The following is a 22279-nucleotide window of genomic DNA, read 5'->3' as shown; positions in this document are numbered from 1 at the left end:
ATATTCTTATGAGTCTGTAACGTCAGAATATTTTCCTAGTACTTTCCTATGAAGTTTCTTGTCAACAGCTGTGTAATTTTTGACAAAAATAGGTAATGATTAATTCAATTCAACATGTTGAAAAATGAATAATGAATTACTATTTACTTGGGTTCATTCATTGAAATCCCTGCACTCACCAACAAACACAAACTAAACCCAACTAACCTTACTGATGTAACATTCTCTGAACATCGCCTCTATTTTACCTCTAATTAAGACCAAATTTCATACCAAGAAGCTGCTGGTTAATCTGTGGTGCACTGAATGGAAAAAACGCCCTCTCTCCTCACAACGTTGCACCCTAACACTCACCATAAATCAATTAAATGCTTCTAAGAACTGGTGTGGAGCTGTTAATTTCTTCTGCGGTTTGTGTTTCTGCTTGGAACGAGATGTTAGAGGGATCATGATCTGAGACGTAAGCGAGACAGAGAATCAAGAATTTAAGTTGAAATGAGTCAGAACTTTATCCTTGAAGATCACTCAGCTTTTCCATGAACCTCATTTACACAGAAAGAAAAGATGGTGTAGGGGAGGGGCGTGTTTTAATCCCATGTACCTGTATATTTACCTCCGCCAAAAAGGTTACGTTTTTCGTCTGTGTTTATTTGTTTGTTAGTTAGCAGGATTATTCCAAAACTACTGGACGGATTACCATGAAACTTGGCGGAAGGATGTGATATGTCAGGTCAGGAGAGAACTTTAAATTCTAGTGCAGATCCAGGAAAGTTTTCACTTGTTTAACATCGTGAGATAGGGTGTTCTTCGACATTTCCATTGATCGCTCACAGGATAATTCCTGGATCATGATGAGAAAAAGCAGACCTCATTAGGAGACTGAGTGTGATGCAGATCCAAATCAAAATCGGGATCTAGTGAATTTAAATGTGGCCTTGGCAGAGGTATACGCCCACTGAGTGCCATTATAATTTTGTCTGTAAATGGTGAGGAAATAGTCAAGTCCATCTGAATTGCCCAGATGCTGAGGTGACATCTTCATGTGACTTGATTTGTTTTAACAGCTCAAATCTCAGAAGGTTTTCAGCTGTTATCATTTGACAGATCAGTTAATCAGCTTGAAGCTCCACTTGAGACTGTCGGTTTTATTCGGAGGGTTGTCTTGATCACATTGAACAGAAACTCCATTAAAAACAAGGCTGGGACTTTGACATGAACAGACGTAAAACACGTGTTTTGACAACATAGCAACAAGAAAAATAATTTGTCATTTCATGGTGAAATGAATGGAAATGTACAACCTGAACCATGAGGGACAAACAGTCAGTCATGCTCAATTTAAAATCTGAAATTAAGCACACGTTTGGATCTCTCTCTCTCTCTCTCTCTCTCTCTCTCTCTCTCTCTCTCTCTCTCTCTCTCTCTCTCTCTCTCTCTCTCCTCTCTCTCCCCCTCTCCCTCCCTCTCTCTCTCTCTCTCCCTCTCCCCCCCCCTCGCAGGCGGGTGTGCGGTGTGCTAATGAAAAAGCAGGTTTAATATGTTTTCCCTGAGTCCATCTGGTAATAATCGTAGCATGTAGCAACCGTAGCTGTGTTTGGATAAAGCTCTGACATACTTGGGGCCCTCTGACGCTCCAGGAGTCAATGTGTGTGCGTGTCTTGTGAGGGGAGAGAGCTTGTGTGACTGTGTGCGCACATGCTCCCACTTGTATGTTTTCCAAGCTGTTGGGTCATGGGCCAACATAACTAAATCAACTTTATCGTCAGCGCGCTGTTTTACATAGAGAAGCGCAGAGCAGAGCGGGGATGGTTGGGAAACCTCGGTTCCTCTGGGGCAGTAGCATGAGTCAGGGTGATTATTAGTGGCATCTGATGATAGACTTACAACAGAGAAGCCGAGGGGCACATCTGTAGAAACACAGGTGTCTATATTTTTACTGATGTACTGTAATCACGTCAAAAGAGAAAAGTGTCAGGTTATCTTGGTTCGAAATAAAGTGTGGTTCATCTTTTAAAAACTAAATAATTAAGCTGGTAAACTGTGGAGCGATGAATCTCCATCTGAATGAGCTAAAGTGTGTTCAATTCTCCCAAATGCACGTGAGCAGGACACTGACTCACAATAAGTCACCATGGAAATCTGAAGTGTCAGCTTAAAAGAGAAATGGCTCCCCAGTCAGGGGCCTCAGACCCCGAGGAGACCCTCAAGTTTCAACTTCCAGGAAGGTTCCATATTATCATGTCGGGATGGAGGTAATTTCACAATGTTTTTACTTCAAAATACAACACGGAGGGGATGATGTTACAAAAGCACAGGTTACACCCTCTCAAGTGTTTTTGCACAACATAAATCCAAAATATACACTGTGTTAACCGGCCCTCTACTAAATCCTACGAGACGTCGTCATATCAAGTGCGGCACCGTTTCCCCCACATAAACCCTTCCTGTCAAATTGTTATGAAAACCCTCGTTCAAGTGGAGGAGCTGTCACTGTATTCAAATGAGGCCGATCAAAATCCATGTCACAAGATCCAACCAAAAAAGGAGAGTCTGACAAGTGACACTTTCTTCTCCGAGTTCAACGCACTCGTCTCCGTCTTGTGACTTACTGGCTGTGCCAGTTTGAGTAGGTGGGAAGGGAGTGAAGCATGAACTCTGCAGAAAGACCCTTTGTACTGAGAGGGTCACACATCCTCTGGGGCAGAACAGTCAGAGAGATTAATGGGAAAACACAAAAACACGCTAGCAAGCAACATCGCTTACTGTAAATGACGATGTATGGAAGATAGAGCATGACCAATTATCACGGGTTTCCTTTGCGTAGAAGCAAGTACAGTAGCCCTGGAAAATACAGTGTTCACATGTCTTTTTTCAGTTTCGCTTATCTAATGAATTAGGTTATTTAATCCAAGTTACGTACGTTTAATTAAATGACAGAAATAAAGCATTTCTCTATAAGCTGAAATAGGATTTTAACAACTTAATCTTTCTCACTAAAAGAATTTGGGTCGAACAATGATTAAGTTAATCATTTAATGTGAGAAACTACAGAACCACAAATAAATCTTACCTTAAGGTAATTAGAAAATGATATGCTACAGGATATAATGTATCATTTTACAATGTATAATTCCATACTACACATGACTAGACTGCTAAAGCAATAGGGATCACATTAGATGTGGGTAGAGAGTCCAAATAGTTTGTTCTGTGTCTTCTTACATAAAATGGATTAGCCTGATCCCTGCATGCATGCCATCGTGAATGAATACACACAATTTTTATATAGTCTTAACGTAATCTGCCCAGCCAAAGACAGTGGGTGGGCGTCAGAGGAGAGGTACAGCATCCTGTACAGACACTCATTTCCTTTCAGTCTCTGTGTGTGTGTGCGTACGTTGATTTGTCCGACCCAGCCCTCTACAGATGAGGTAACAGGAAGGCCAATGCCCTGTTCTGACATGCTAACATGCATCTACACTGTACGACACAGTTACCTGGTTCAAAATGTTAAAATGTTAAGCAGAATGATTATGAATTGAAACGTGACTTAATTTACAATTTTTAACACCTTCTTTAGACGTCATGGGTTAAACTTATTCACCTCCCAGCCTAGGATGGTAGAAAAACAAATATCTCTGGGTGAAAAAGAGGTGTCATACATGTAGAAGACACAGACTGATATGCCAAGAGAGATAGATGTTCAAACCCTTCCCACTTTCATACCTTAGCCACACTGGCTGGTTAATGAATGAAGTTTGCATTTGTGTTTGTCAGAAAGATAGAAAGATTGGTCCAGTTGGTAAGGAGATCTCAGGCACTGTTACACAAACTGAAAAATGCTTCTGTTAAGTATAATGAGAACCTAAACTTTCTTCACACAAATAGTTGAGCAGTAACAAGTGCACAAGGGAAACTGACTATACCAAATTGTAGAGGAAAAATTCAAGAACAGATAATTCCATAAATATTCAAGAACTGCCAAAAAATAGCCTCATGAGGCTGCAGATACAGCCTGTGTACTAAACTAAAACAAATGTTCAACAAAGTTCAAAAAACACACAAAGAAGCCATTCACCATGATTCTTGCGTGTGCACACACGCACACCCAGACGCTTGCACACAAACACACATGCACACACAGAGTCTAAACTTTTACCGAACTTGAACTCCCCCAAAAACCCTGTGGTGACCGCATAAAAAGTAGTTCTCAGGTTACAAACTTGCCCAAAATAGGCTTTAAGTACATAGTACTGCTATCTGGTGACGTAGATTATAGTTTAGAATGGTTACACAAACTTGCACGAGCAAAAACATACACGGACACACATGGCCTGTGACAAATTCAGCACCATGCAAAAGAAAGGAACTTTGTAAAAATAACAACTTATGATAAAAATAAAGACAGAAACCCAAAAAGGACACCAGAAACTGCTGAATACAAAACGTAATCCTGGACATTTTGTAATTCAGTACCAATGCTGCAGCGTTTCTAATCACAGACCGAAAGTCTAACGTCTCGTTATACAATTTAAGTAAACTCTAACCTCCTCAAAGAGTTAGGGTTAGGGTACAAGACCGGAGAGGATGGAGGGTGTTCGTTGACGGCCTATTTTCCTCAGGGAATGCTAAGGCATAAGAAGAAGAAGAAACTTTCTCAAAGCAATAAGTCGTTAAAAGGTCCCCTGAAAGGGATATCCATCATCCAATGATGACTCATAGCTGTGTACAAGTCCAATAATTACACATAAAAAGGTATCCAACAAGGGCTCCTTAAACCTCTAATTTTTACATTGAGAATTATCATTATTTCAGGATGGTTCTTCTTAAAATATGGGTCAAGACCCACAAAAAGCCACAAGCCTGTTTCTAGTGGGATCCCATGAAATAAGTAATAATATGCTTTCACAAGCGAAGGGAATAACTTCTGTCCCTTCCTGGAATAGGGAGAGAAAAAAAAATTTGAAGGGACGTCCTCCAAGAGCAGTAGTTTTCAGAATAGCTAATCTGTGTACAGGAAACAGGCGCTAAGACTTCTGGCGCTAGTGGGCTGAGCAATCAAAACAATCTCTCCATCTTCTGATTGAGGAGAAAGGGACCAACGTCAGACTCTTTAACACATTTCATCGGAGGGAGTGGGGGCTGGACACCCCCCCATTAACACCCGCGACGTACTCATTCACATCCCCCCCCCCAAGAATACCCACTGCAGAGCCTCCTACATCCTGCAATCCCTAGGCTGGATTTCACCTTCAGGTGAAGAGAGAGCAGAAGAGACTTCATCAGGGCAAGGCTGCCTGAGTAATTGGATGGCATCAGTCCCTGCATGCTAAAGATTTGTTCAGGCCAGCTATGTGGAGTACCCCAGCACCTTTGAGTCTACATGTCAAGACAGTTCCTGTGCCAGGGAAAGCATTGTGGTGGTACCAAGGTCATAGAGAGGTTTGGTCCTATAGCACACTATCAACCTGCAGTTTGATTATGGATGGCCCAATAATGAACATGCTCGACAGACCCAACAGAATGGTATTCTTCAACCCTACTAAGCCCAGACTGCTTAGGATAAACAGGAGGATGTGCAGGATGTGATCATGAGTTATACCTGACTGGCAGACCGTAGTTTGTGAGGCTAGAGAGCTGTATGTCTGAACATAGAGTGAGTATATTGGGACGCCCCATGGAACTGTGCTATCATCATATACACGTTGGACTTCAGGGTACTCCTTGGCAACGCCTTTACGAATTGCTTGTGGACTAAACATATCTACTGTATCTATCAGGGGAAGGAACGATTGTGAGCGAAGGATTGAATGATTTGGAACGAGATGGGACTGATAGCAGGACGCAATGGGACTAAGAGGAAATGAAGCAGGCCTTATTGAGGGAGAAAGATAGAAGAAGAGAAGATGGAGGGAAAACATAAAAAAGCTGAATTCTTTTTTTATCTTCACTGGCTTTTTCTTATCCCCCCTTCTTTCTTCTTGTCTGTTTCTCTTATCTGCAATCCTTTCCCCTCCTCATATGCCTCTTGGTTCCATGCCTTTCACTTTTCCCCTCCTCCATCTGTGTGTTATGAGTAGCATTTGGGGAGAAAGTACGTGGGATTTTCCCACAGCTCGACAGGACCAGACCCAACCCCCACCACCCCACACACACACACACACACCCACACACACACACATTTTCTGTTTCTCCTCCACTCCCTCTGCCTCATGTCAGAGGGGAGTCTTGAGGAAAACCACCCATATTCCACCACTATATTGGATGTTTATTGGAAATTTGTGCCACTTGTTCCACAGAAAACAATTGTGAGGTGCTATGGCAACACAATAATCAGAGGGTTACAGCAGAAAATGTCCCTCCCTTTGATTTAAAACAGTGTATCTCCCGTTAAACATATAATTAGAAAACTCCTGGTAATGAAATACTTTGAGAGAAACCATAGTTTCCAGAGGCGAACAAAGTTGACTTTAAACCATATAAGGAATTTTTTTATGGATTTCACAAGGTCATAAATCTTACACAGCTCCTGCAGGACCATGGTAAGGTATATCTGGCCATTTTTGCCCCCTTCCGCTACAAGTCACGGTTCCAGCAGTCACAGGGCTGGTTTGTGCACTGTCAGAACTAGTTTGGAAGATGTGGTGTCCAATCACGTCCAAAATCAAACGTGTTAATATTCCTTCCAAATGGCCAAACTGAAAATGTTGAGTAATGCCAGCTGCCACAAGGGTTTCCACCCTAGAGTAGCACAACTTTAAACCACACTTTGAGAAATGAAGATATGAATTAATGCATGTTTCCATCTACAGCTACTAGACATTTTTAGGAGTCGGTTCCTCAAGATTAACAACTGGTGGCTCAAATTCCCTTTAGGTCACGTGCCTCTTACGTTGAAAGTTACCTGTTAAGTCTGTTTTCGTTGCACTTTGTTTTGTTGTCTTTTACTTGACCTACCTTTCCACCTCAGCCAAGCAAACCTGTTTTCAGTATTTCAAGTGTTTTTTTTATATTTACAACTTTTCCACTCAGCTATTTTCATTTGGAAATCCAGAATGTGCTCCATCCTACCCTCACTTGTGAACAAGACCCCAAGATACTTGAAAACGACTTGAATATGAGAGTAATCTACCCAATTTCTTAGAGTACAATGGCCTCACACTTCGTTGTAAACAGCTTCCCCAGTGTGCCCAAGAGGTCACAGACCTATGGAGCTTATAGAACTACATCATCAGCAAAAAGCAGAGATGAAATCCTTAGATCATAAAACCACAGACAATCCCTACTGATAAGCAGCGCTTAAAGATTTTCTCCTTGAAAACCACAAAATTGGTGACAAGGCAGGACCTTGGCGAAACTAAACATGGAGAAGGTGCTTTTAGTTTTGATGCTTCACATTTCGAGACTAGGGGCAGGGAGGGAAAGCTGTAGCTGATGAAGAGAGAGAGAGAGAAGGAGAGCAAGAACAATATTGTTGTGGGTGCTAGCTCGGGGCAGAAGAAGATGAGATTGACAACAGACAGAACGAGCTGTGTAAATTGTTCAGGTGATTATTTGTCATTAAAATTGTTTTTAATATTAAAATATTAGCAGGGGGCACCTTATACGTGGTATTTGTTTATACTTTTACGATATACATCTACAACTGTATAATACCTTACCACATCCTACGGTACAGCTACTACGACAAATATAATATATACTTCTCCATGGCTTACTTGAACTCCAGCTGTAGGTCTTTTGGTTGCAGGTGCAGACAATCTGGTGACCTGAATTTAAACATGTCAAACCCTTTCCCTTGACTCTCCAGGAAGTGGGCAAACTACTCTGAGGTCCTGCATTACCTCAAGCACAGACTCCCGATCAGACGTCATTGTTGCCTGATTACAGAGTTTCTCTTTACCCAGAAAATGAAAAAAAGACCAAATAATATAAGTGATTTTATCTTATAAAACTGGGTTGAGATAAATACACACACACTACACAAAATACAAACATACACTGACTCTCCACTAAACAGTGATGTTTTGTGTGCGCGCTGACTGTGACATTGTGTTTTCATCCATGTATGTGCTGACACTGTGCAGCAGGTTTCATGTGCATGTTGATACTTGTTAGCGCAGGTGTACATGAGGGAGGAATTTACCTCGGCTGCCTGCGTCTCCTGGTGCAACAATGTCAGCCCTGTCAGGTCTTCCAGGAAAGAGTGGGAAGAATTAAAAACCTTGGACAGGAAGTTAAAACCTTCCCTCTCATAGTGATCCAGGACCTAGACGAAAAAGGAAACATGAACAAAGAACAACAATAGGTTATTTAACATGAAATTTAATGTATTTTGCAAAGGATAACAACAAAACCCATTCTGACTCCTAAATATAGGCTACCCTCTTTATTACTATATTACATTAATATCTATATTACCATCTATACTTTTACTATCATACTGTGGAGCCTGGTTTTACACTTTTTACAATAGTTCATTACTTTTGTGGGTCCTTTGTACGTGTTGCTGTATCACCAAACTATAAATTCCCACGACAGTAAGTTTGAATAGTAAAAGCATGATGCCTGAAATATAGATATAATTTCCCTAAAGAAATTTTCAAATAATCTGGTAAAGGAAATGCAAAAATGGTGGCAAGAGAGATGATGCCCCTTTCAAATGCCTTTACATTTGTTCAGGTGTAGAAAGTAGAAACTCAAAACCAGGTCAAAAGAATAAAATGTTTCATCTCAGAAGGTGAACTTTATCTCAAAAGCAGATAATAATAATTATAATAATAATAACAATAATCTAACAGACTCAAATAAAAATGCACTTTCGTCGCTCTGGGCCTCGGCAGCAACGCACCTCAACACCCCTGTGATCATGATGCAGGTTTACTTTGATCTGCTACCATTTCAAAATTCACACATCTTCTTTGCACAACACACTAAGACGCACACACATCCTCTGCCCTCTTGACTACCTTCCTAAGCTTGGCCGAGCCCATCATGGACGCCCACAGAAACTCCTCTGCAGGTGTAGGGTTACCTCTGCCTGAGACATCAACACACACACTGTGTGCACTACTGCTCGCGCGTGTGTGTTCGCAGACTGACCTGGCGTCTAGTCTCGGAGCCAGACACACCGCACACAATACACACTGACGTGTCCCTTGTTCATCTTTTCAACCTTTCTTTTCTTTCCTTCCCTCACTTTTATTTCTTTGATTCTACGGGATCTGTTACATGAGACGCCAGCAGCCAGAACCCACTCTGTTGGAATATAGCTGCTCATGGCACAGAAACCTGATAACTGTGATGATCTTGTGATAACATTAATAAAGTCAGTCCAAGCAATGCACACAGACACACAAAACACACTTAAACCATTCACCCATGTCCATTTCAATAGAAGACATACAAGACCATGAGGAACATTGAAAACTATGGGCAATTCAGAGCAGATGTGGTTGTGACCAATGACAGAAAAAGTTTACCGACAACAAAAGTAAAAAAAAACATGTGTTTGATGATACTTTTACTTCCTTTTAGAGTTTACACTGAATTTTCTTCAAATGGTCGGGAACGCTTACACCAGAGGAGAGAAGCATCTAACAGCTGGTTCATTCAAACTTTGCTCTGATGTTAGCTGATGAACTTCGCAGTGTTTAGCAAGTGCTAATGGTTTTCAGCAGTGATCACATTCTGGTGACAGACAGCAATCAAACACACTTTATCAGAATTAAAAAACAACAAGCAAATGATTATGTTGTCTGTAAAGAAAATTCAATTAAAGTAATAAAGCTATCAAGCAAATCATCTTGAACTGTGTTTAATGTGTGTTTTCTGGCAGATTAATTACACTCCAGATAATACGTTATTTACGATCGTGGCAAAAGGGCAAACACCTGCTTCAAGAGAGAACGACTGACGAAGCCAAAAACTGTGCGTGCTACGACAGGCAGAGGTTTGTCATCAGCTTTTCGCTATAGGTGCACTCGCTGTTTTCACAAAACCCACCTGGGATGAGATTTATAGGCTGCAAAATTTTTTCTTTTTAAAAACATACCCAAAGAACAAATACGTCTTGAAATAGGTACAGTGTTCAATATTCACAATTTAAAATACTTTTATGGAAAACTATTTTGATTTTTTTGATTGGTGGACCCGAAAAGACTAAAGGAATATAAATAGGAGAATGGAGAGACAGATGGGGAGTCACCGCCGTGTCACTGTCATGCTGGTTAACGATGCCACGAAATTTTCATTTTGAGCCCAGCTGAAGTGTGGAGAATCTAACTATATTATCATTAGTATGATATCAATACTTTCCTCTGCCAAGGAGTTTGTGTTTTCATCTGTTTTTGTATGTAAGCAGGATTAAGAAAAAAATTACAAAAACTATTTCAATGAAATTTTGTGGAGGGTTGAAGCGTGACCCAAAGAAATCATGGTGCGGATCAGGATCAGGGGGCGGACCCAGGTAGGATTGATTTTTCTGAGTCTGTGCGATTTTGTGAAGATCCAAATAAAAATCTGGATCTAGTGGATTTAAATGTGGTTCCATAAGGGGACTGCTGGGCCTTGGGGGAGGTATGTGCTCTCTGAAGGCCATTTTTAAATACCATGATTATCGTTGATACCAGTTTACTGCAACAGCCTTGATACAGAGTTGCAACATCTGGATTTTACACATCTGTAGCTTCCTTCCTAAAGAAGCCACATAAATGTCTCCCCTCTCACTTGATTTCACAGTGGCAATGTTTTCTTTTTGAAGTCGTTTGTGGATTCATACTGAAGATATTAACTGACAGTGTCCCTCACCACAGGCTGTGGTTGAGTGTAGCATAGCTTCAACATATTAAACATACATGGGGTGGTCCTGGTGGCTAACAGGGGCTTTAACTTCAGCTATAAATATACAAACAATAGTAATAGATGTAGTGTTACTGCTGGTGGTCTCAAGGATGGATTTCAAAACACAGGTAATGTTTAACAGAAGTGAATGTTTCTTGACTCGTACACAACTATGAATAAAATGCTTAAAAAGGTAAAAGTTTGTGGTTTTGCCATGATGTGAAGTTTATTGTATACTGCATAGGGTGAGTAAACAATTCCTGGTGACTCAGTGGCTTTGACTTCCTCTATTAATATGTGTGGTCGTCGCACCAGGTTAGACACTTGCATTTAACAACATACCAAGTCTGATTCATTGATTAACCTCAACAGTCTTTTGGAATTTCAGAGGAACAGCTCACTGCACAGGAAGGAAAACTCATAAGAATGTGTCATTTACAGGAAAAGAAAAAGAAATGGTTTTATTCTAAAATGTGAAATTAACTGCTGGTTTCAAAGTCAAAGGCATTACTGATAACGATTATTCCCACAGCCTGAGGTGAGCTCTTTAAAAAGGCTTGACCTGACTAACAATCTGTAACTCAAAGAAATTTTAGAACAGAGAGAAAAGTAGCAAAAGCTCCCATTTGATAAACTACAAGCATTTTGTTCTTAATCTTTTCTGATCACTAGACCAAATATTATTTCAACTTAATCTCCTGTGGCTCAGTGTAATGATACAAATCCTGTAACAATCACATATTATTATAAGTTCCCTAGAAAGGTGATAAATGATGTGTACGTCCACAAAATACATCAAAAAGTTACCTGTACTCAGAATCTGATTTTAATCTTCTACTTTGTTCAAATGGTTTTATAGAACAACACTGTAAGCAGCATTAGTGACCAGTTCAGTGTCTTCACACAACATATATAATCCTATTCTTGCTATAAATAGTGGTAGCATATTTGTAGTGTTACAAGTAGTTGTAGTAAGAGGTGTCTGGCATGGTTTTATACGAAGCCACGTCAGCTGTGATTTACTCTCTGGCGTGTAGCCCCAGAAAGAGTTAGGAAACACACATACACACACACACACACACACACACACACACACACACACACACACACACACACACACAAGCGGAGTGAAAAGCCCCAACTCTACAGGAACTGTTCCAGCCCAGACAGGGGCTGAATTGTTTTGTTTCCATAGTGACCTGGCAGCACACAGCTGACTGCAGCAGGAGTACACACAGACAGACACGCACACGCACACACATACACACAAGACAAAGACAGGCACTCACACATTACAGTGGATGGACTGATAGATGGACAGAGGGACATACAAAGGGAGGAGAAGAGATATGTAGGAGGGAGAACAGGAAGGGAGAGACGGTAAGACAGAGCTGAGGGATGGAGGGAAAGAGGGAGAAGTGAAATAGGAGACGGCTCATAGAAAAGAAGAAAGACACGGACAGATAAGCAAATGCAAAACAGAGTGAAGGGGAAAAAGATGTGTGGGCGGAATTAACTGAATCAAAACACATTCACCGATTTCACCATATAACCTTTATCCCTGCCTCAGCTAAGGATCGTCTTTCCTGAATCATGTTGTTCATTGTTCTTGACTACACAGGCTTCACCCTGTCCCTATCAAACCATATGAACCCTCTGTGCCGAGCGAATAATCTCATCAGTCACACGGGCAGAAACATGACACCTCAAGATGGGCTGGAACGTCAAACTTTTTTTCTTCACAAGCAGCGTAGGTGGAGAAAACTTCAAACTTTAAGAGGACAAGTCGGCCAGCTCCCTCCCCCCATCTGCCTCTTGGTTTCTTGCTCTGTGTTCACATGAAAGTGATAGATCTGGGGCTTTATGACCTCTTTATAGACACAAAGACTGCATTGAGAGCAGGGCAGAAAGAGAGAGTGAACCAGCCCTCCACTCATCACAACACCCTTTCTTCAGCCCTGAACTTCCACTCTTTACACCCCCACAGTATCGGCCTTTTTTCAACTTTCTCCCTTTCTAAGTTGTGGATTTATCTTCCTCCACCCTGCTCATATACGTATGTAGACCAACCATTCACAATGCTGGACACCGCTAACCGCAGGGCCACCTGGGGTTCTGATTGGCCATTTGTGCTGTGGACATCAATGACAATGTGGTAAAATGAAAAAAGGCCATTTCTCTCACCCCACTTGGCTAATTATGGAAACATAGACCCTTCAAAAACCTATCTTTATGTACATGTTCACACACACACACACACACACACACACTGAAGCAGTGGGGGCTAATTTCACTCATACGACAGTCACTGACATCAATGAGCAACTGCTGCTTGATTGTTACCATATGGTTTTTCCAACTTCTGTGTGTGTGTGTGTGTGTGTGTGTGTGTGTGTGTGTGTGTGTGTGTGTGTGTGTGTGTGTGTGTGTGTGTGTGTAGTATTCCTCAAGGAACAACATTTCAACACAGCTCCACTAACCTCACAATGTGGAAACGGGAATCTCCCCATTTCTGCTAAGGCTACAATTTGTGTTTTTGTGTTTCACAGTAACAGAATCTAATCTAATAAAGTAAAAAAGAACTATGCTAATATAGAAGTTTACCTTCCAAACACTGTCTTGTTGATAAAATGGATTTGAAAACACGCAATGTAAATGATTGTGTTACTATTCGTGCCACTTACAGTAGGTGAACAGGCGGTGCATTTGTCGAAGGCCAGGCTGGCAGGCAGGACGTTGTCGAACCTTGCAAGAAAACCTCGGATCTGTGGAGGAGAAATCAACACGTCAAAACTGACGTGAGACAGAGGAGCAGAAACACTCAACAATTACACATGTCAAAACCACAATCATGTTAAATAAAAAACATAGAACATTTAATATCACGTGAAGACAAAAAAGTCTTGCCAACAATCAGAAGAAAGAGTTCTAATTTGTGAGGGAAAGTATTTTTGGCAAAGAAACAAAACTAAATGTAAATATAATTTAGGGGAATGGTACTAAACATCCAGTCACATATTTAAAAATCAGGGAGCAGTTTTGAGTTTCTCTGTATTTCACATTTCAAAATCATGCAGAGTGCGCCCTCTAGTGCCAGAGAGCGACTTGCAAACTTTTTTCTGTGATACATTATCATCACATCTCACTACTGAAAGCCTTCCCTCCTATTTAAGGCTTCAGTAATTATGGCTAATTACTTCAATTTTGGACCAAAGAGCCCATTCCACACAAACCTCTTTTGCAACACGTGATAAAACACCACTCATCATCACCAGTATATTCCATTTTATTTCCCGCCTCTCAAATCCCCACATCCTCCGGTTAATAAAAGCTTCACCCATTATGTTTTCTGGTGACGCACGTCGACCAGAAGATGAAGTTATTTCCTGACTATAATTATCTGGTGGTGAAACTGACAAATGTATCAATCATTTGTAACCAATCACCACACAAAGCACAACGGGAAGGGTAATTAAAAGCTTTTTGGTGCAAACTACGCAACATTTCTTTCACCCAGGTGTGAATTATTTAATTATTCTGTTGCATTACGTTAAATCTCAAACTGTGTAACTGATAATGCATCATCTTGCAAAACATATTAATTTACAACACCTGCACAACAGCTTGTTTCATTATGCTCCTTTTTTTCATTTTTTTGTTCTCATCTTAAACATTTTCCCATCTGTGTGACGACCAGTTCAATTAAAAATATTCTAGGACAAACAGTGGAATGAAAAAGGCGGACGGAGGAATTGAAGAGATCGTATGGATATAAAATGCATATGATAAGAAAACTGCAACAGCAAACGTGTCCAGTTAATAAATGAAAAAAATGAAGGGGCGAGTGAATGAGTGACTCAGACCAGTGGGAGAGCGTGGGCAAGTGCGATGAACCTGAATGGACGAGTGGCCCCACATAAAACTGCACCTTCTTCATGGAGAGTCTTTTGAGTAGTAAAGGGCTCCAGGTATGTGAAAAAAACAACATATTGCATCTCCAGCTTCTGTGCTTGTCTCACTGTAATTTCTCAGACAAATCAGACGTAGTTCTCCTTTTTTACACTTTATCATTAATACAAGGAAATAAAAGACTGTGCTGCTTTTATTTACATCACTGGATGTTGTAGATAAGATCATGTAAATAATGGGGAGGCACCGGGATGTAGTGGGTAGCACTGTCGCCTCACAGTAAGAGGTTCCTGGTTTGGCTCCTGGTTTTTGGTCCTGGTTCAGCCTGAGTTTGCATGTTCTCCCCGTGTATGTGTGGGTTTTCTCTGGGTACTCCGGCTTCCTCCCACAGTCCAAAAACATACAGGCTGGGGTAAGGATAATTGGAGACTCTGCATGTGAGTGTGAATGGTTGTTTGTCTCTGTATATGCTCGCCCTGGGATACGATGACGACCTATTAAGGGTTTACCCCGCCTTTCACCCACTGTCGGCCGGGATTGGCCCACAGTGGGCCAATGTTTTTCACGTGCCAAAACAAAAGTTTAACTCAACTTATATGTACAGTTCAATGACAAAATAAAACATGATGCAGTTTCTATAAGTCACCACAAGTTGTCACTGTGGCACCACAGAAAACACAGGCTGCAGCTTCCAGCCACTGAGCTGCAGTGAGATGTGATATGAGGCGGTTGTTGGCAGAATATACAAAAACACTCAACACATATTCACCCTCTCATGCATATTATTTACTCTGCATTTCTCTCTAGTCATCATTCTCTCATCCCCTTTCCTTCGCACACTGCATCTATTTGCATGTCATTGTTCTCCGAAATATTTTGGCTGAAATACGATGAGGAGCAGAGGTGCTGAGCAAATGGCAAGGAATGCAGATTCCCAGGGTGATGAATACTGATGATGCAAATTAAGGTGGTGAGATAAGTACATGACAGCGATCAGTAAGCATGAGGGCACAGTTTGGTTGGATGTGGTCTTCCTTTATTCGCTGACCATCCAAGTGCAGAGAATGTGATCATTATTTCAGTTATGCATTTTTTTTGTCTGTGTTTTGGGTCCTTGGCAATCATGGGAACATAAGAGGCACATCTCTGACCTCATACTAAATATTTACACATATTGCATTAGACTGTTAAATTAATAACAACTAATGAATCAGTGGGAAAGCCTCTGACACAGTGTTTATAAATTAAATTAGTAAAAAGTTGTCTTGAAAAATGGATAAACACAATAGCTACACAAGGACACACAAAAACACAAAAAAGCTAATTCTGGTTTAATTTAGACCTTTCAGGTTGAATTAATCATCTTCTCCACAACAGAATACTTCAAATCTACTTCAAAATGGTTGTAGGAAGCCACAGGGCTTTATCCTTGGCCCGTGTCTATTTTGGAGAGTAAAAATAGAAGAAAAAAAAAAAGTTACCCGGTAAGAGACAAACACAATGTGCTTAATCTAATAATGTAAAAACAATTGTAATATTGACAGTCTAAACCTTGAAATTTAATTATTTACATTATGGGCATTTGCTATTAAGGGAGCCAAGTCCCCATATTGTGACTATGCACAGATTTAAGCCACTACGTCATGAGTAATATCTGGACCTCATATAGACACAAACACGCACAAGTATAGAGCTCTTTGTTCTCCCTTGAGAAAACTGCTTCTATTTCTATAGCAACCACCAGTGGGAAGTTTATGCAAAGAAAAAAGCCTTTTTTATCCAGAGATCCTGCTGTTGTACTGTCGTCAAGAAGATCTCTTGTTATGTCGCCTTTGCTTATTTATACTGAGCTCAAATGGTGTGAGATTTTAGAAATCATGGCATCAAAGGAGTGACTTATAACAGCGAGGCTTTGCTGGCTCTTCCTGTTACACACTACCACCTCTGAAAAGGCTGTGTAAAAGGGGCTAATGAAAGCAACTGTTTTAGCATTTTAGACTTATAACCATGGATAGATGTGGGGTAACAGCACAGGCATATAATGGCGGTCAATAGTCAAACAGCAGTTACACAGTATTCTTAGTATAAAACATATGGATGCGTTCAAGTGAGTTTCATTGTTCGTGTGTGTCTGACCTGATGTGGCACTAGACCCAGAGATGTGGGAGGTTCATTCATTCGGTCGTCACTGCTACTGGCCACTGCATAGCCGCTGAAGGAGAAAGACAGACAATTTTTCTGTTTTCATTTAAATTCCTTTTTGTACGTGAATGTAACCAGAACTTTTTATTTGGACAAAAGACAGAACAAAGCGCAGCAAATGTTCTTTAACAACAAAAGCACTGTACAAAAAAAAAATGCAGAGACGTAAGTGGTCTAGCTCCCTCAATCTTGCCAAATTAAAAGATTTGACTCTTTATGTTTATTAATAACTGTAATGCCACGTCTCACACTGAGCTAGGAATGGTTTTGCAAAGTAAGAAATGTCTATCAAGCTGCCACAGAATAAATTCCCTGTGTGACAATTTTCTAAAGCCTGTGACTGGTTAGAAAGTAAAGGTATAAAAGAAAGCCACAGTAAGGTCCTTAAAAACGGATAAAGTAATGGACGACAGCTTTGAAAGTGAAAAACTAGGAGATCCGGTTGCAAAGGAAGGAGCTGCACAATGACAGAGGCACAGAAAGTACAGTACATAGAATCTCTCCTGTTCTCTTTTGCTTTTTAAGCTTTTTATCCAGGATAGGCAGAAGAGCTCTGAGAGGGCTTATAATATCAAAACACTGAGGAAAAATCAGCCTGAGCAAGCAGACGCTTTAACACGACTTTCACCATAACAGGCAAACACAATTACATTTCCACAAAGACATACACACGAACACACTTCATTGGCAAAAAAGGCTTTTAAAAGTCAGAAACATTGAGCTAATACAGGTTGCCAAGTGAACATCGGAGTTTAGTGTGTTGCCGTATTTACAGCTTTTGAAGGTGAATTGTAAGAGAAAGACTAGAAATGACGACAAAGATCTTACAGTAAGTAGCAAGTAAAATGTATGTAACTGGGTGAAAACCATATTGGGACAAATACAGCCTGCGGTGCAGTAAGACCTCTGCTGTCTGCAGCATGAAGCTTACTGAAAGTTTAGAAGCCACAACCGCATAGACACAATTTTCTCAAGTTTTACACGGGACTGAGGAACCAGGGGTTCCTGAGGAAAGTACACCTCAGGCTGCAACAGGAGAATCAAAGGCAAGATACACAAGTGGCAAAGTGGATTTGCTGCACAGGTAAACATCAGTGTAGGAGAGTAGCTCCATGCAGCAACAGTATAAACCAGACCGAGGTTCACCATAACTGACTGTTCATGTTTCAATGTTACCATAGAACTGAATATGTGCATTTGGGTATGTAAACTGTTGTTTCTTAGATTTGAGCAATTGTACAAAAAAGTATATCTTTCTCTTATTTGAAACAACAGGCTTCATTTTCCTTTCTTACCTTCCCTTCGGCGTACAATGCATGTATGGCCGGACCAGAACCGCTACAACTATTATTCCTAGTTATAGGTCTAAGCTGCCTTACCCTTCACTATGCTGCAGAATGGACACCATCATCTCAACAGCCAGGGCTCCAGCAATCATGGCCAGACCTGGTCTACTGACTGTGCACTGCTGATCCAGAGTCCGATCCCTGGTCGACTGTTTGTAAGAGAAAAACAAACAAAATAAAAACAATGACAACAACATAAACGGCTGGTAAAACAAAAATAAATGCAACTGCTGATCAAAGACAAATGATGTCATTTTGCTTTAATCAACAAACAACACTCAGTGAAAAAAGAGCAAAACAAAAAACACTTGTATCATTGACATTATAAAAATAAATTTCCATTTTAGAATTTAGAACATTTTGAATTTACAGAGAAGCTGTGCCTCCAATTCAAATGTTAATATTTCTCTAATGTGTGACAGCGGGCTGGAGCCACATGACATTTACAGCACAAGTCAGAGCTGAATAGTTTCCAGCGACGGACTTCAATAGCTGTTGAGCAGCTTTCATAAATTACTCATATCAGAAGGTCAAGAGGAAGAAAAAGAACAAAAAGAGAACGAAAAGAGTGTCGGGGTACAAATAACAAACAAAGGAAGAATGTGGATGGCAAGAAAATGTGATTCTCACAAGTGTAATGTTTTGGCAGGCATCACCACTTAACCATCAACAATGTATTATTACCTTATGGCAGCAGTTTTGATTAAAACATAGACATATGATTACCGTATACAAAACCAACCTACACTTTGGCTTGGTTTTTTGGTCTGAACATGTTTGTCTCTTTAGCCTGATGGATGCTCATTGCTCGACTATGTTCAACTAGATGCTGACTCTGTCTGTGTGGTGCTGTGCAAGTGGGTGAGTCAAATCAGTTTCTGAAAACTAAAACAATAAACAAAAACAGCCTATAAGGCAGCAAGTAGGTATTTGATCAATTTATATAAAGTTAAGTTGAATTTAGGATGAAGAAGATATCTAAAAGAATTCTCCTGGTGTTCATTCCTATGTTTTCACATGTTTTTAAGTAGGTGAATGAGCTCAGTGTTAGCTTGACATCTGTGTGTTTTTCTCACATCTCCCGGTGCCACGACATCGTTGCAGAAGTAGCAGCCCAGCTTGTGTCCCGGGATGTTGGAGAACAGAGAGGATGCTGGGACGGAGGGCGCAGAGCCGGCTGGAGTGGAGGATGAAGAGGAGGCAGAAGAACAGGAAGGGGAAGAGTCGGCGCCTGCAGAAACATTCTGACTGACGGGGGGTTTCTTCAGCCCATGGCGCATCACCACAAATGTGTCGAAGCCTAAAGCAGCATTCATCACCAGCTGGAATAACATAATAACAATAATGGTAAATCGGTTATTAAAGATATGTACAAACAGTGGCAATACAAGATCTCAAATAGCTTTGGCCTGAATAAAGATGTTTTCCATTTGTCCAAAGCACACACAGCACATTTCAACCAAATCAAATTACCTAAATGGCTTCTTCTCCACAAACAATAAGGGAGCACTGTGTTGAATCATTTTGAGGAAGCGGTGACAAAAAACCTTAATAGGCTCTTTAGAATGTTGAAAACATAAGCAAAGGAAATAAATCGTAGAGCCAATTTGTGTCTGAAACAGCCCCACGGCACAAATGTTCATCGGAGCAGGCCATGAAGGAAACCTAATCAGCAGCCCTGAAAACACTTAGCGGCATGTAGTGATCCAAGAGCTGCATCAGTGACACTACTGGAGGTATTACAAGTTCCTGACACAATGTTCGGTAACTGCAACATTGCCTGGCCACTAACACAATTCCAAGAGATACACAGAAATTTTCAATTTCCTGGAAGATGGGCTCAAAATTTGAAGTTCCAGTTTAAAGTAAAACAAGAATAATGACACTGTGTCGAAAGTTTCAATCTAGATTTAATTTTATTTACCCTGGTACTACCGTAGAATAGAGGGTTAGGGTTAAACATATTTCTGGGTATATGTGTGATTACAGCATCATCTTTAAAGATTAAACAAGGGCATAACTCAGTCAGTGCTCCCATCAGGCAACTGTTCAGTGTTCTGTTTCCTTGCTCAAAACCAAAACAGCAGACGTGTTCAGTTAGGGACTAGCTGCTGATATAAATGGAGCATTTAGCAGATAAAGAAGCACATATTTCTCCCAGAAGTTGGCAGAGACCATAAACAACTGAAATTACAGTATATTTGTCTGGTGGCCAGGAACAAGAGTACTGGTCAATACTGATATTGCTGATGGTTTTGTCAAGAGTTGGTCAAGAGTCATTGTCTACATATTAGGTTGTAATTATATATATATATATACATACACATATATATATATATATATATATATATATATATATATATATATATATATATATATATATATATATATATATATATATATATATACACACACACACACACACACACAAGAGTGGTGACCCTGTAACATACAGTAACACTGAGTAGTTTATTCAGACAACTGTATGTGCGTTTGTCACAAGACGCAGTCACTTTCACATCTCATCCTGTGATTCATTGTTTATGTAGAGAATATGACAAGTGCAGCTTTAATTACTCCCACATATAACCCCAATCCCACCAGTGATCCCACTGTTGTGTTAACTGTACACACTGTACACACTGTACAACGTCCCCTCCTACCTTCCTCTTGCTGCCAGCGATCACAGTCGGCAGCCAGCGGCTCTCCCTCGTATCCATCAGTAAGAAAACCACATCGTGTTCGGAGATGAGTTTCTCCAGCTGCTCGACATCCCTCTGGGCCTGTTCCTGAGTGGCCGGAGAGAAATTCACTGGGTGACCGGGCATGGGGATGCTCATATTGTAGCCCTCTGAATTCTGAGAGGAGGGGAAATAGGACCGAGAGAGAAAGGAAGGAACAAAAGACAAAGCTTGTAAGTTGAGCTGTCAAGTATGGGTAAATAGCTTTTTGAGGCTGAATAATCAAATTCAAAGTCCATTTCATTTTCACTTTTCTTTTCTGTGGATTATGTTATTTTCTTTTTCAAATTCAACAGTATCTTTGCATGAAACATGAAACCGTCATTACTCAATTTTAACATTCAATGAAAATATAATTTGAACTTGACTGAGAGATTTTAAATTAGTAGTAACAATTCGCCTCATCCAAATTATAAATTTTATAGGAAATGTTTCTCTTTTTGATACAGACACATCATCACGTGTAGGTGGCATCGGAGTCAAAAAGCTTTTATTTTCCTTTCACCTAGGTGGTGCGTTGTATTAGAGGCCAGAAGCTAAAACCATTTTGGTGCACTGGAGGGGAGCGGGGGGTAATCGCATCATCACCACAGTGTAGATGTGGCTCTCTTGTAAAATTGAATTATAGCAGAGTAAGGAAATCTTAAATCAACACTTCTAATTCCACAATGAAAGAAGAATGTTTTTTAAAAAACACGGTAAGGTAAAATGAAAAGTGTAAATTACATATTTTGTGGATTCAATAACTTAATGTCTCTTATTGTCCATATCGGTATTACTGTGACTATCACTGTGGCTGCAGTGGGTGCAGAGCTCCCAAATGTCAAGAGTCATTTCTCAGTCAAGAGACAGATGGAAAATGGCAGCGTTGAGGTGTGAGATCTTAATAAGAAGAAACGCCACTTTTGCTGCATCAGTGGATATTTTGCCTTCGCTCTCCACATTTCAAGAGTGGGAGTTGAATTTGCATCGCACTGTGACGTAAGTGTTGCTAAGCTTTCACAGGATGAATTCAGGCCAAAGAGATGATCACATTCCACAGTAAACATCCTCAACCGTCATCTTGAGTATGACAATAACATAACAATTCTGATTGTGGAAGAATCCTTCCCCGAAAGATGAGCAGAAGGTTGGCGAGTTGCTGCCTACACAACAAACTTTCCTGTAAATGTCACTCGACACTATTTGTCCACAGACAAAATACGAAATGTGCTGCTGACCTTTTCGACAGTTCATCTG

At 40.5% G+C, this 22279-nt stretch overlaps 1 protein-coding gene across 1 annotated transcript in view; it reads right to left on the bottom strand.

Annotated features, from left to right (window-relative positions):
• Nucleotides 1–22279, bottom strand: part of atg7 (ATG7 autophagy related 7 homolog (S. cerevisiae)) — a 54201-nt gene that overhangs the window by 19344 nt on the left and 12578 nt on the right. Inside the window, exons 13-18 of the mRNA XM_035152966.2 lie at nucleotides 20963–21157; nucleotides 19376–19621; nucleotides 18333–18448; nucleotides 16888–16963; nucleotides 13527–13607; nucleotides 8147–8269 (exon numbers count right to left, since the gene is read on the bottom strand). Of these exons, the coding sequence (XP_035008857.2) occupies nucleotides 8147–8269; nucleotides 13527–13607; nucleotides 16888–16963; nucleotides 18333–18448; nucleotides 19376–19621; nucleotides 20963–21157 (837 nt within the window). The remainder of the gene's footprint in view (nucleotides 1–8146; nucleotides 8270–13526; nucleotides 13608–16887; nucleotides 16964–18332; nucleotides 18449–19375; nucleotides 19622–20962; nucleotides 21158–22279) is intronic.

The sequence above is a fragment of the Hippoglossus stenolepis genome, chromosome 3, assembly GCF_022539355.2.
Source record: "Hippoglossus stenolepis isolate QCI-W04-F060 chromosome 3, HSTE1.2, whole genome shotgun sequence".
In the NCBI taxonomy this organism is placed as follows: domain Eukaryota; kingdom Metazoa; phylum Chordata; class Actinopteri; order Pleuronectiformes; family Pleuronectidae; genus Hippoglossus; species Hippoglossus stenolepis.
Note: the sequence above shows the minus strand (reverse complement) of the source record. Positions and strands in the feature narration are given on the sequence as shown.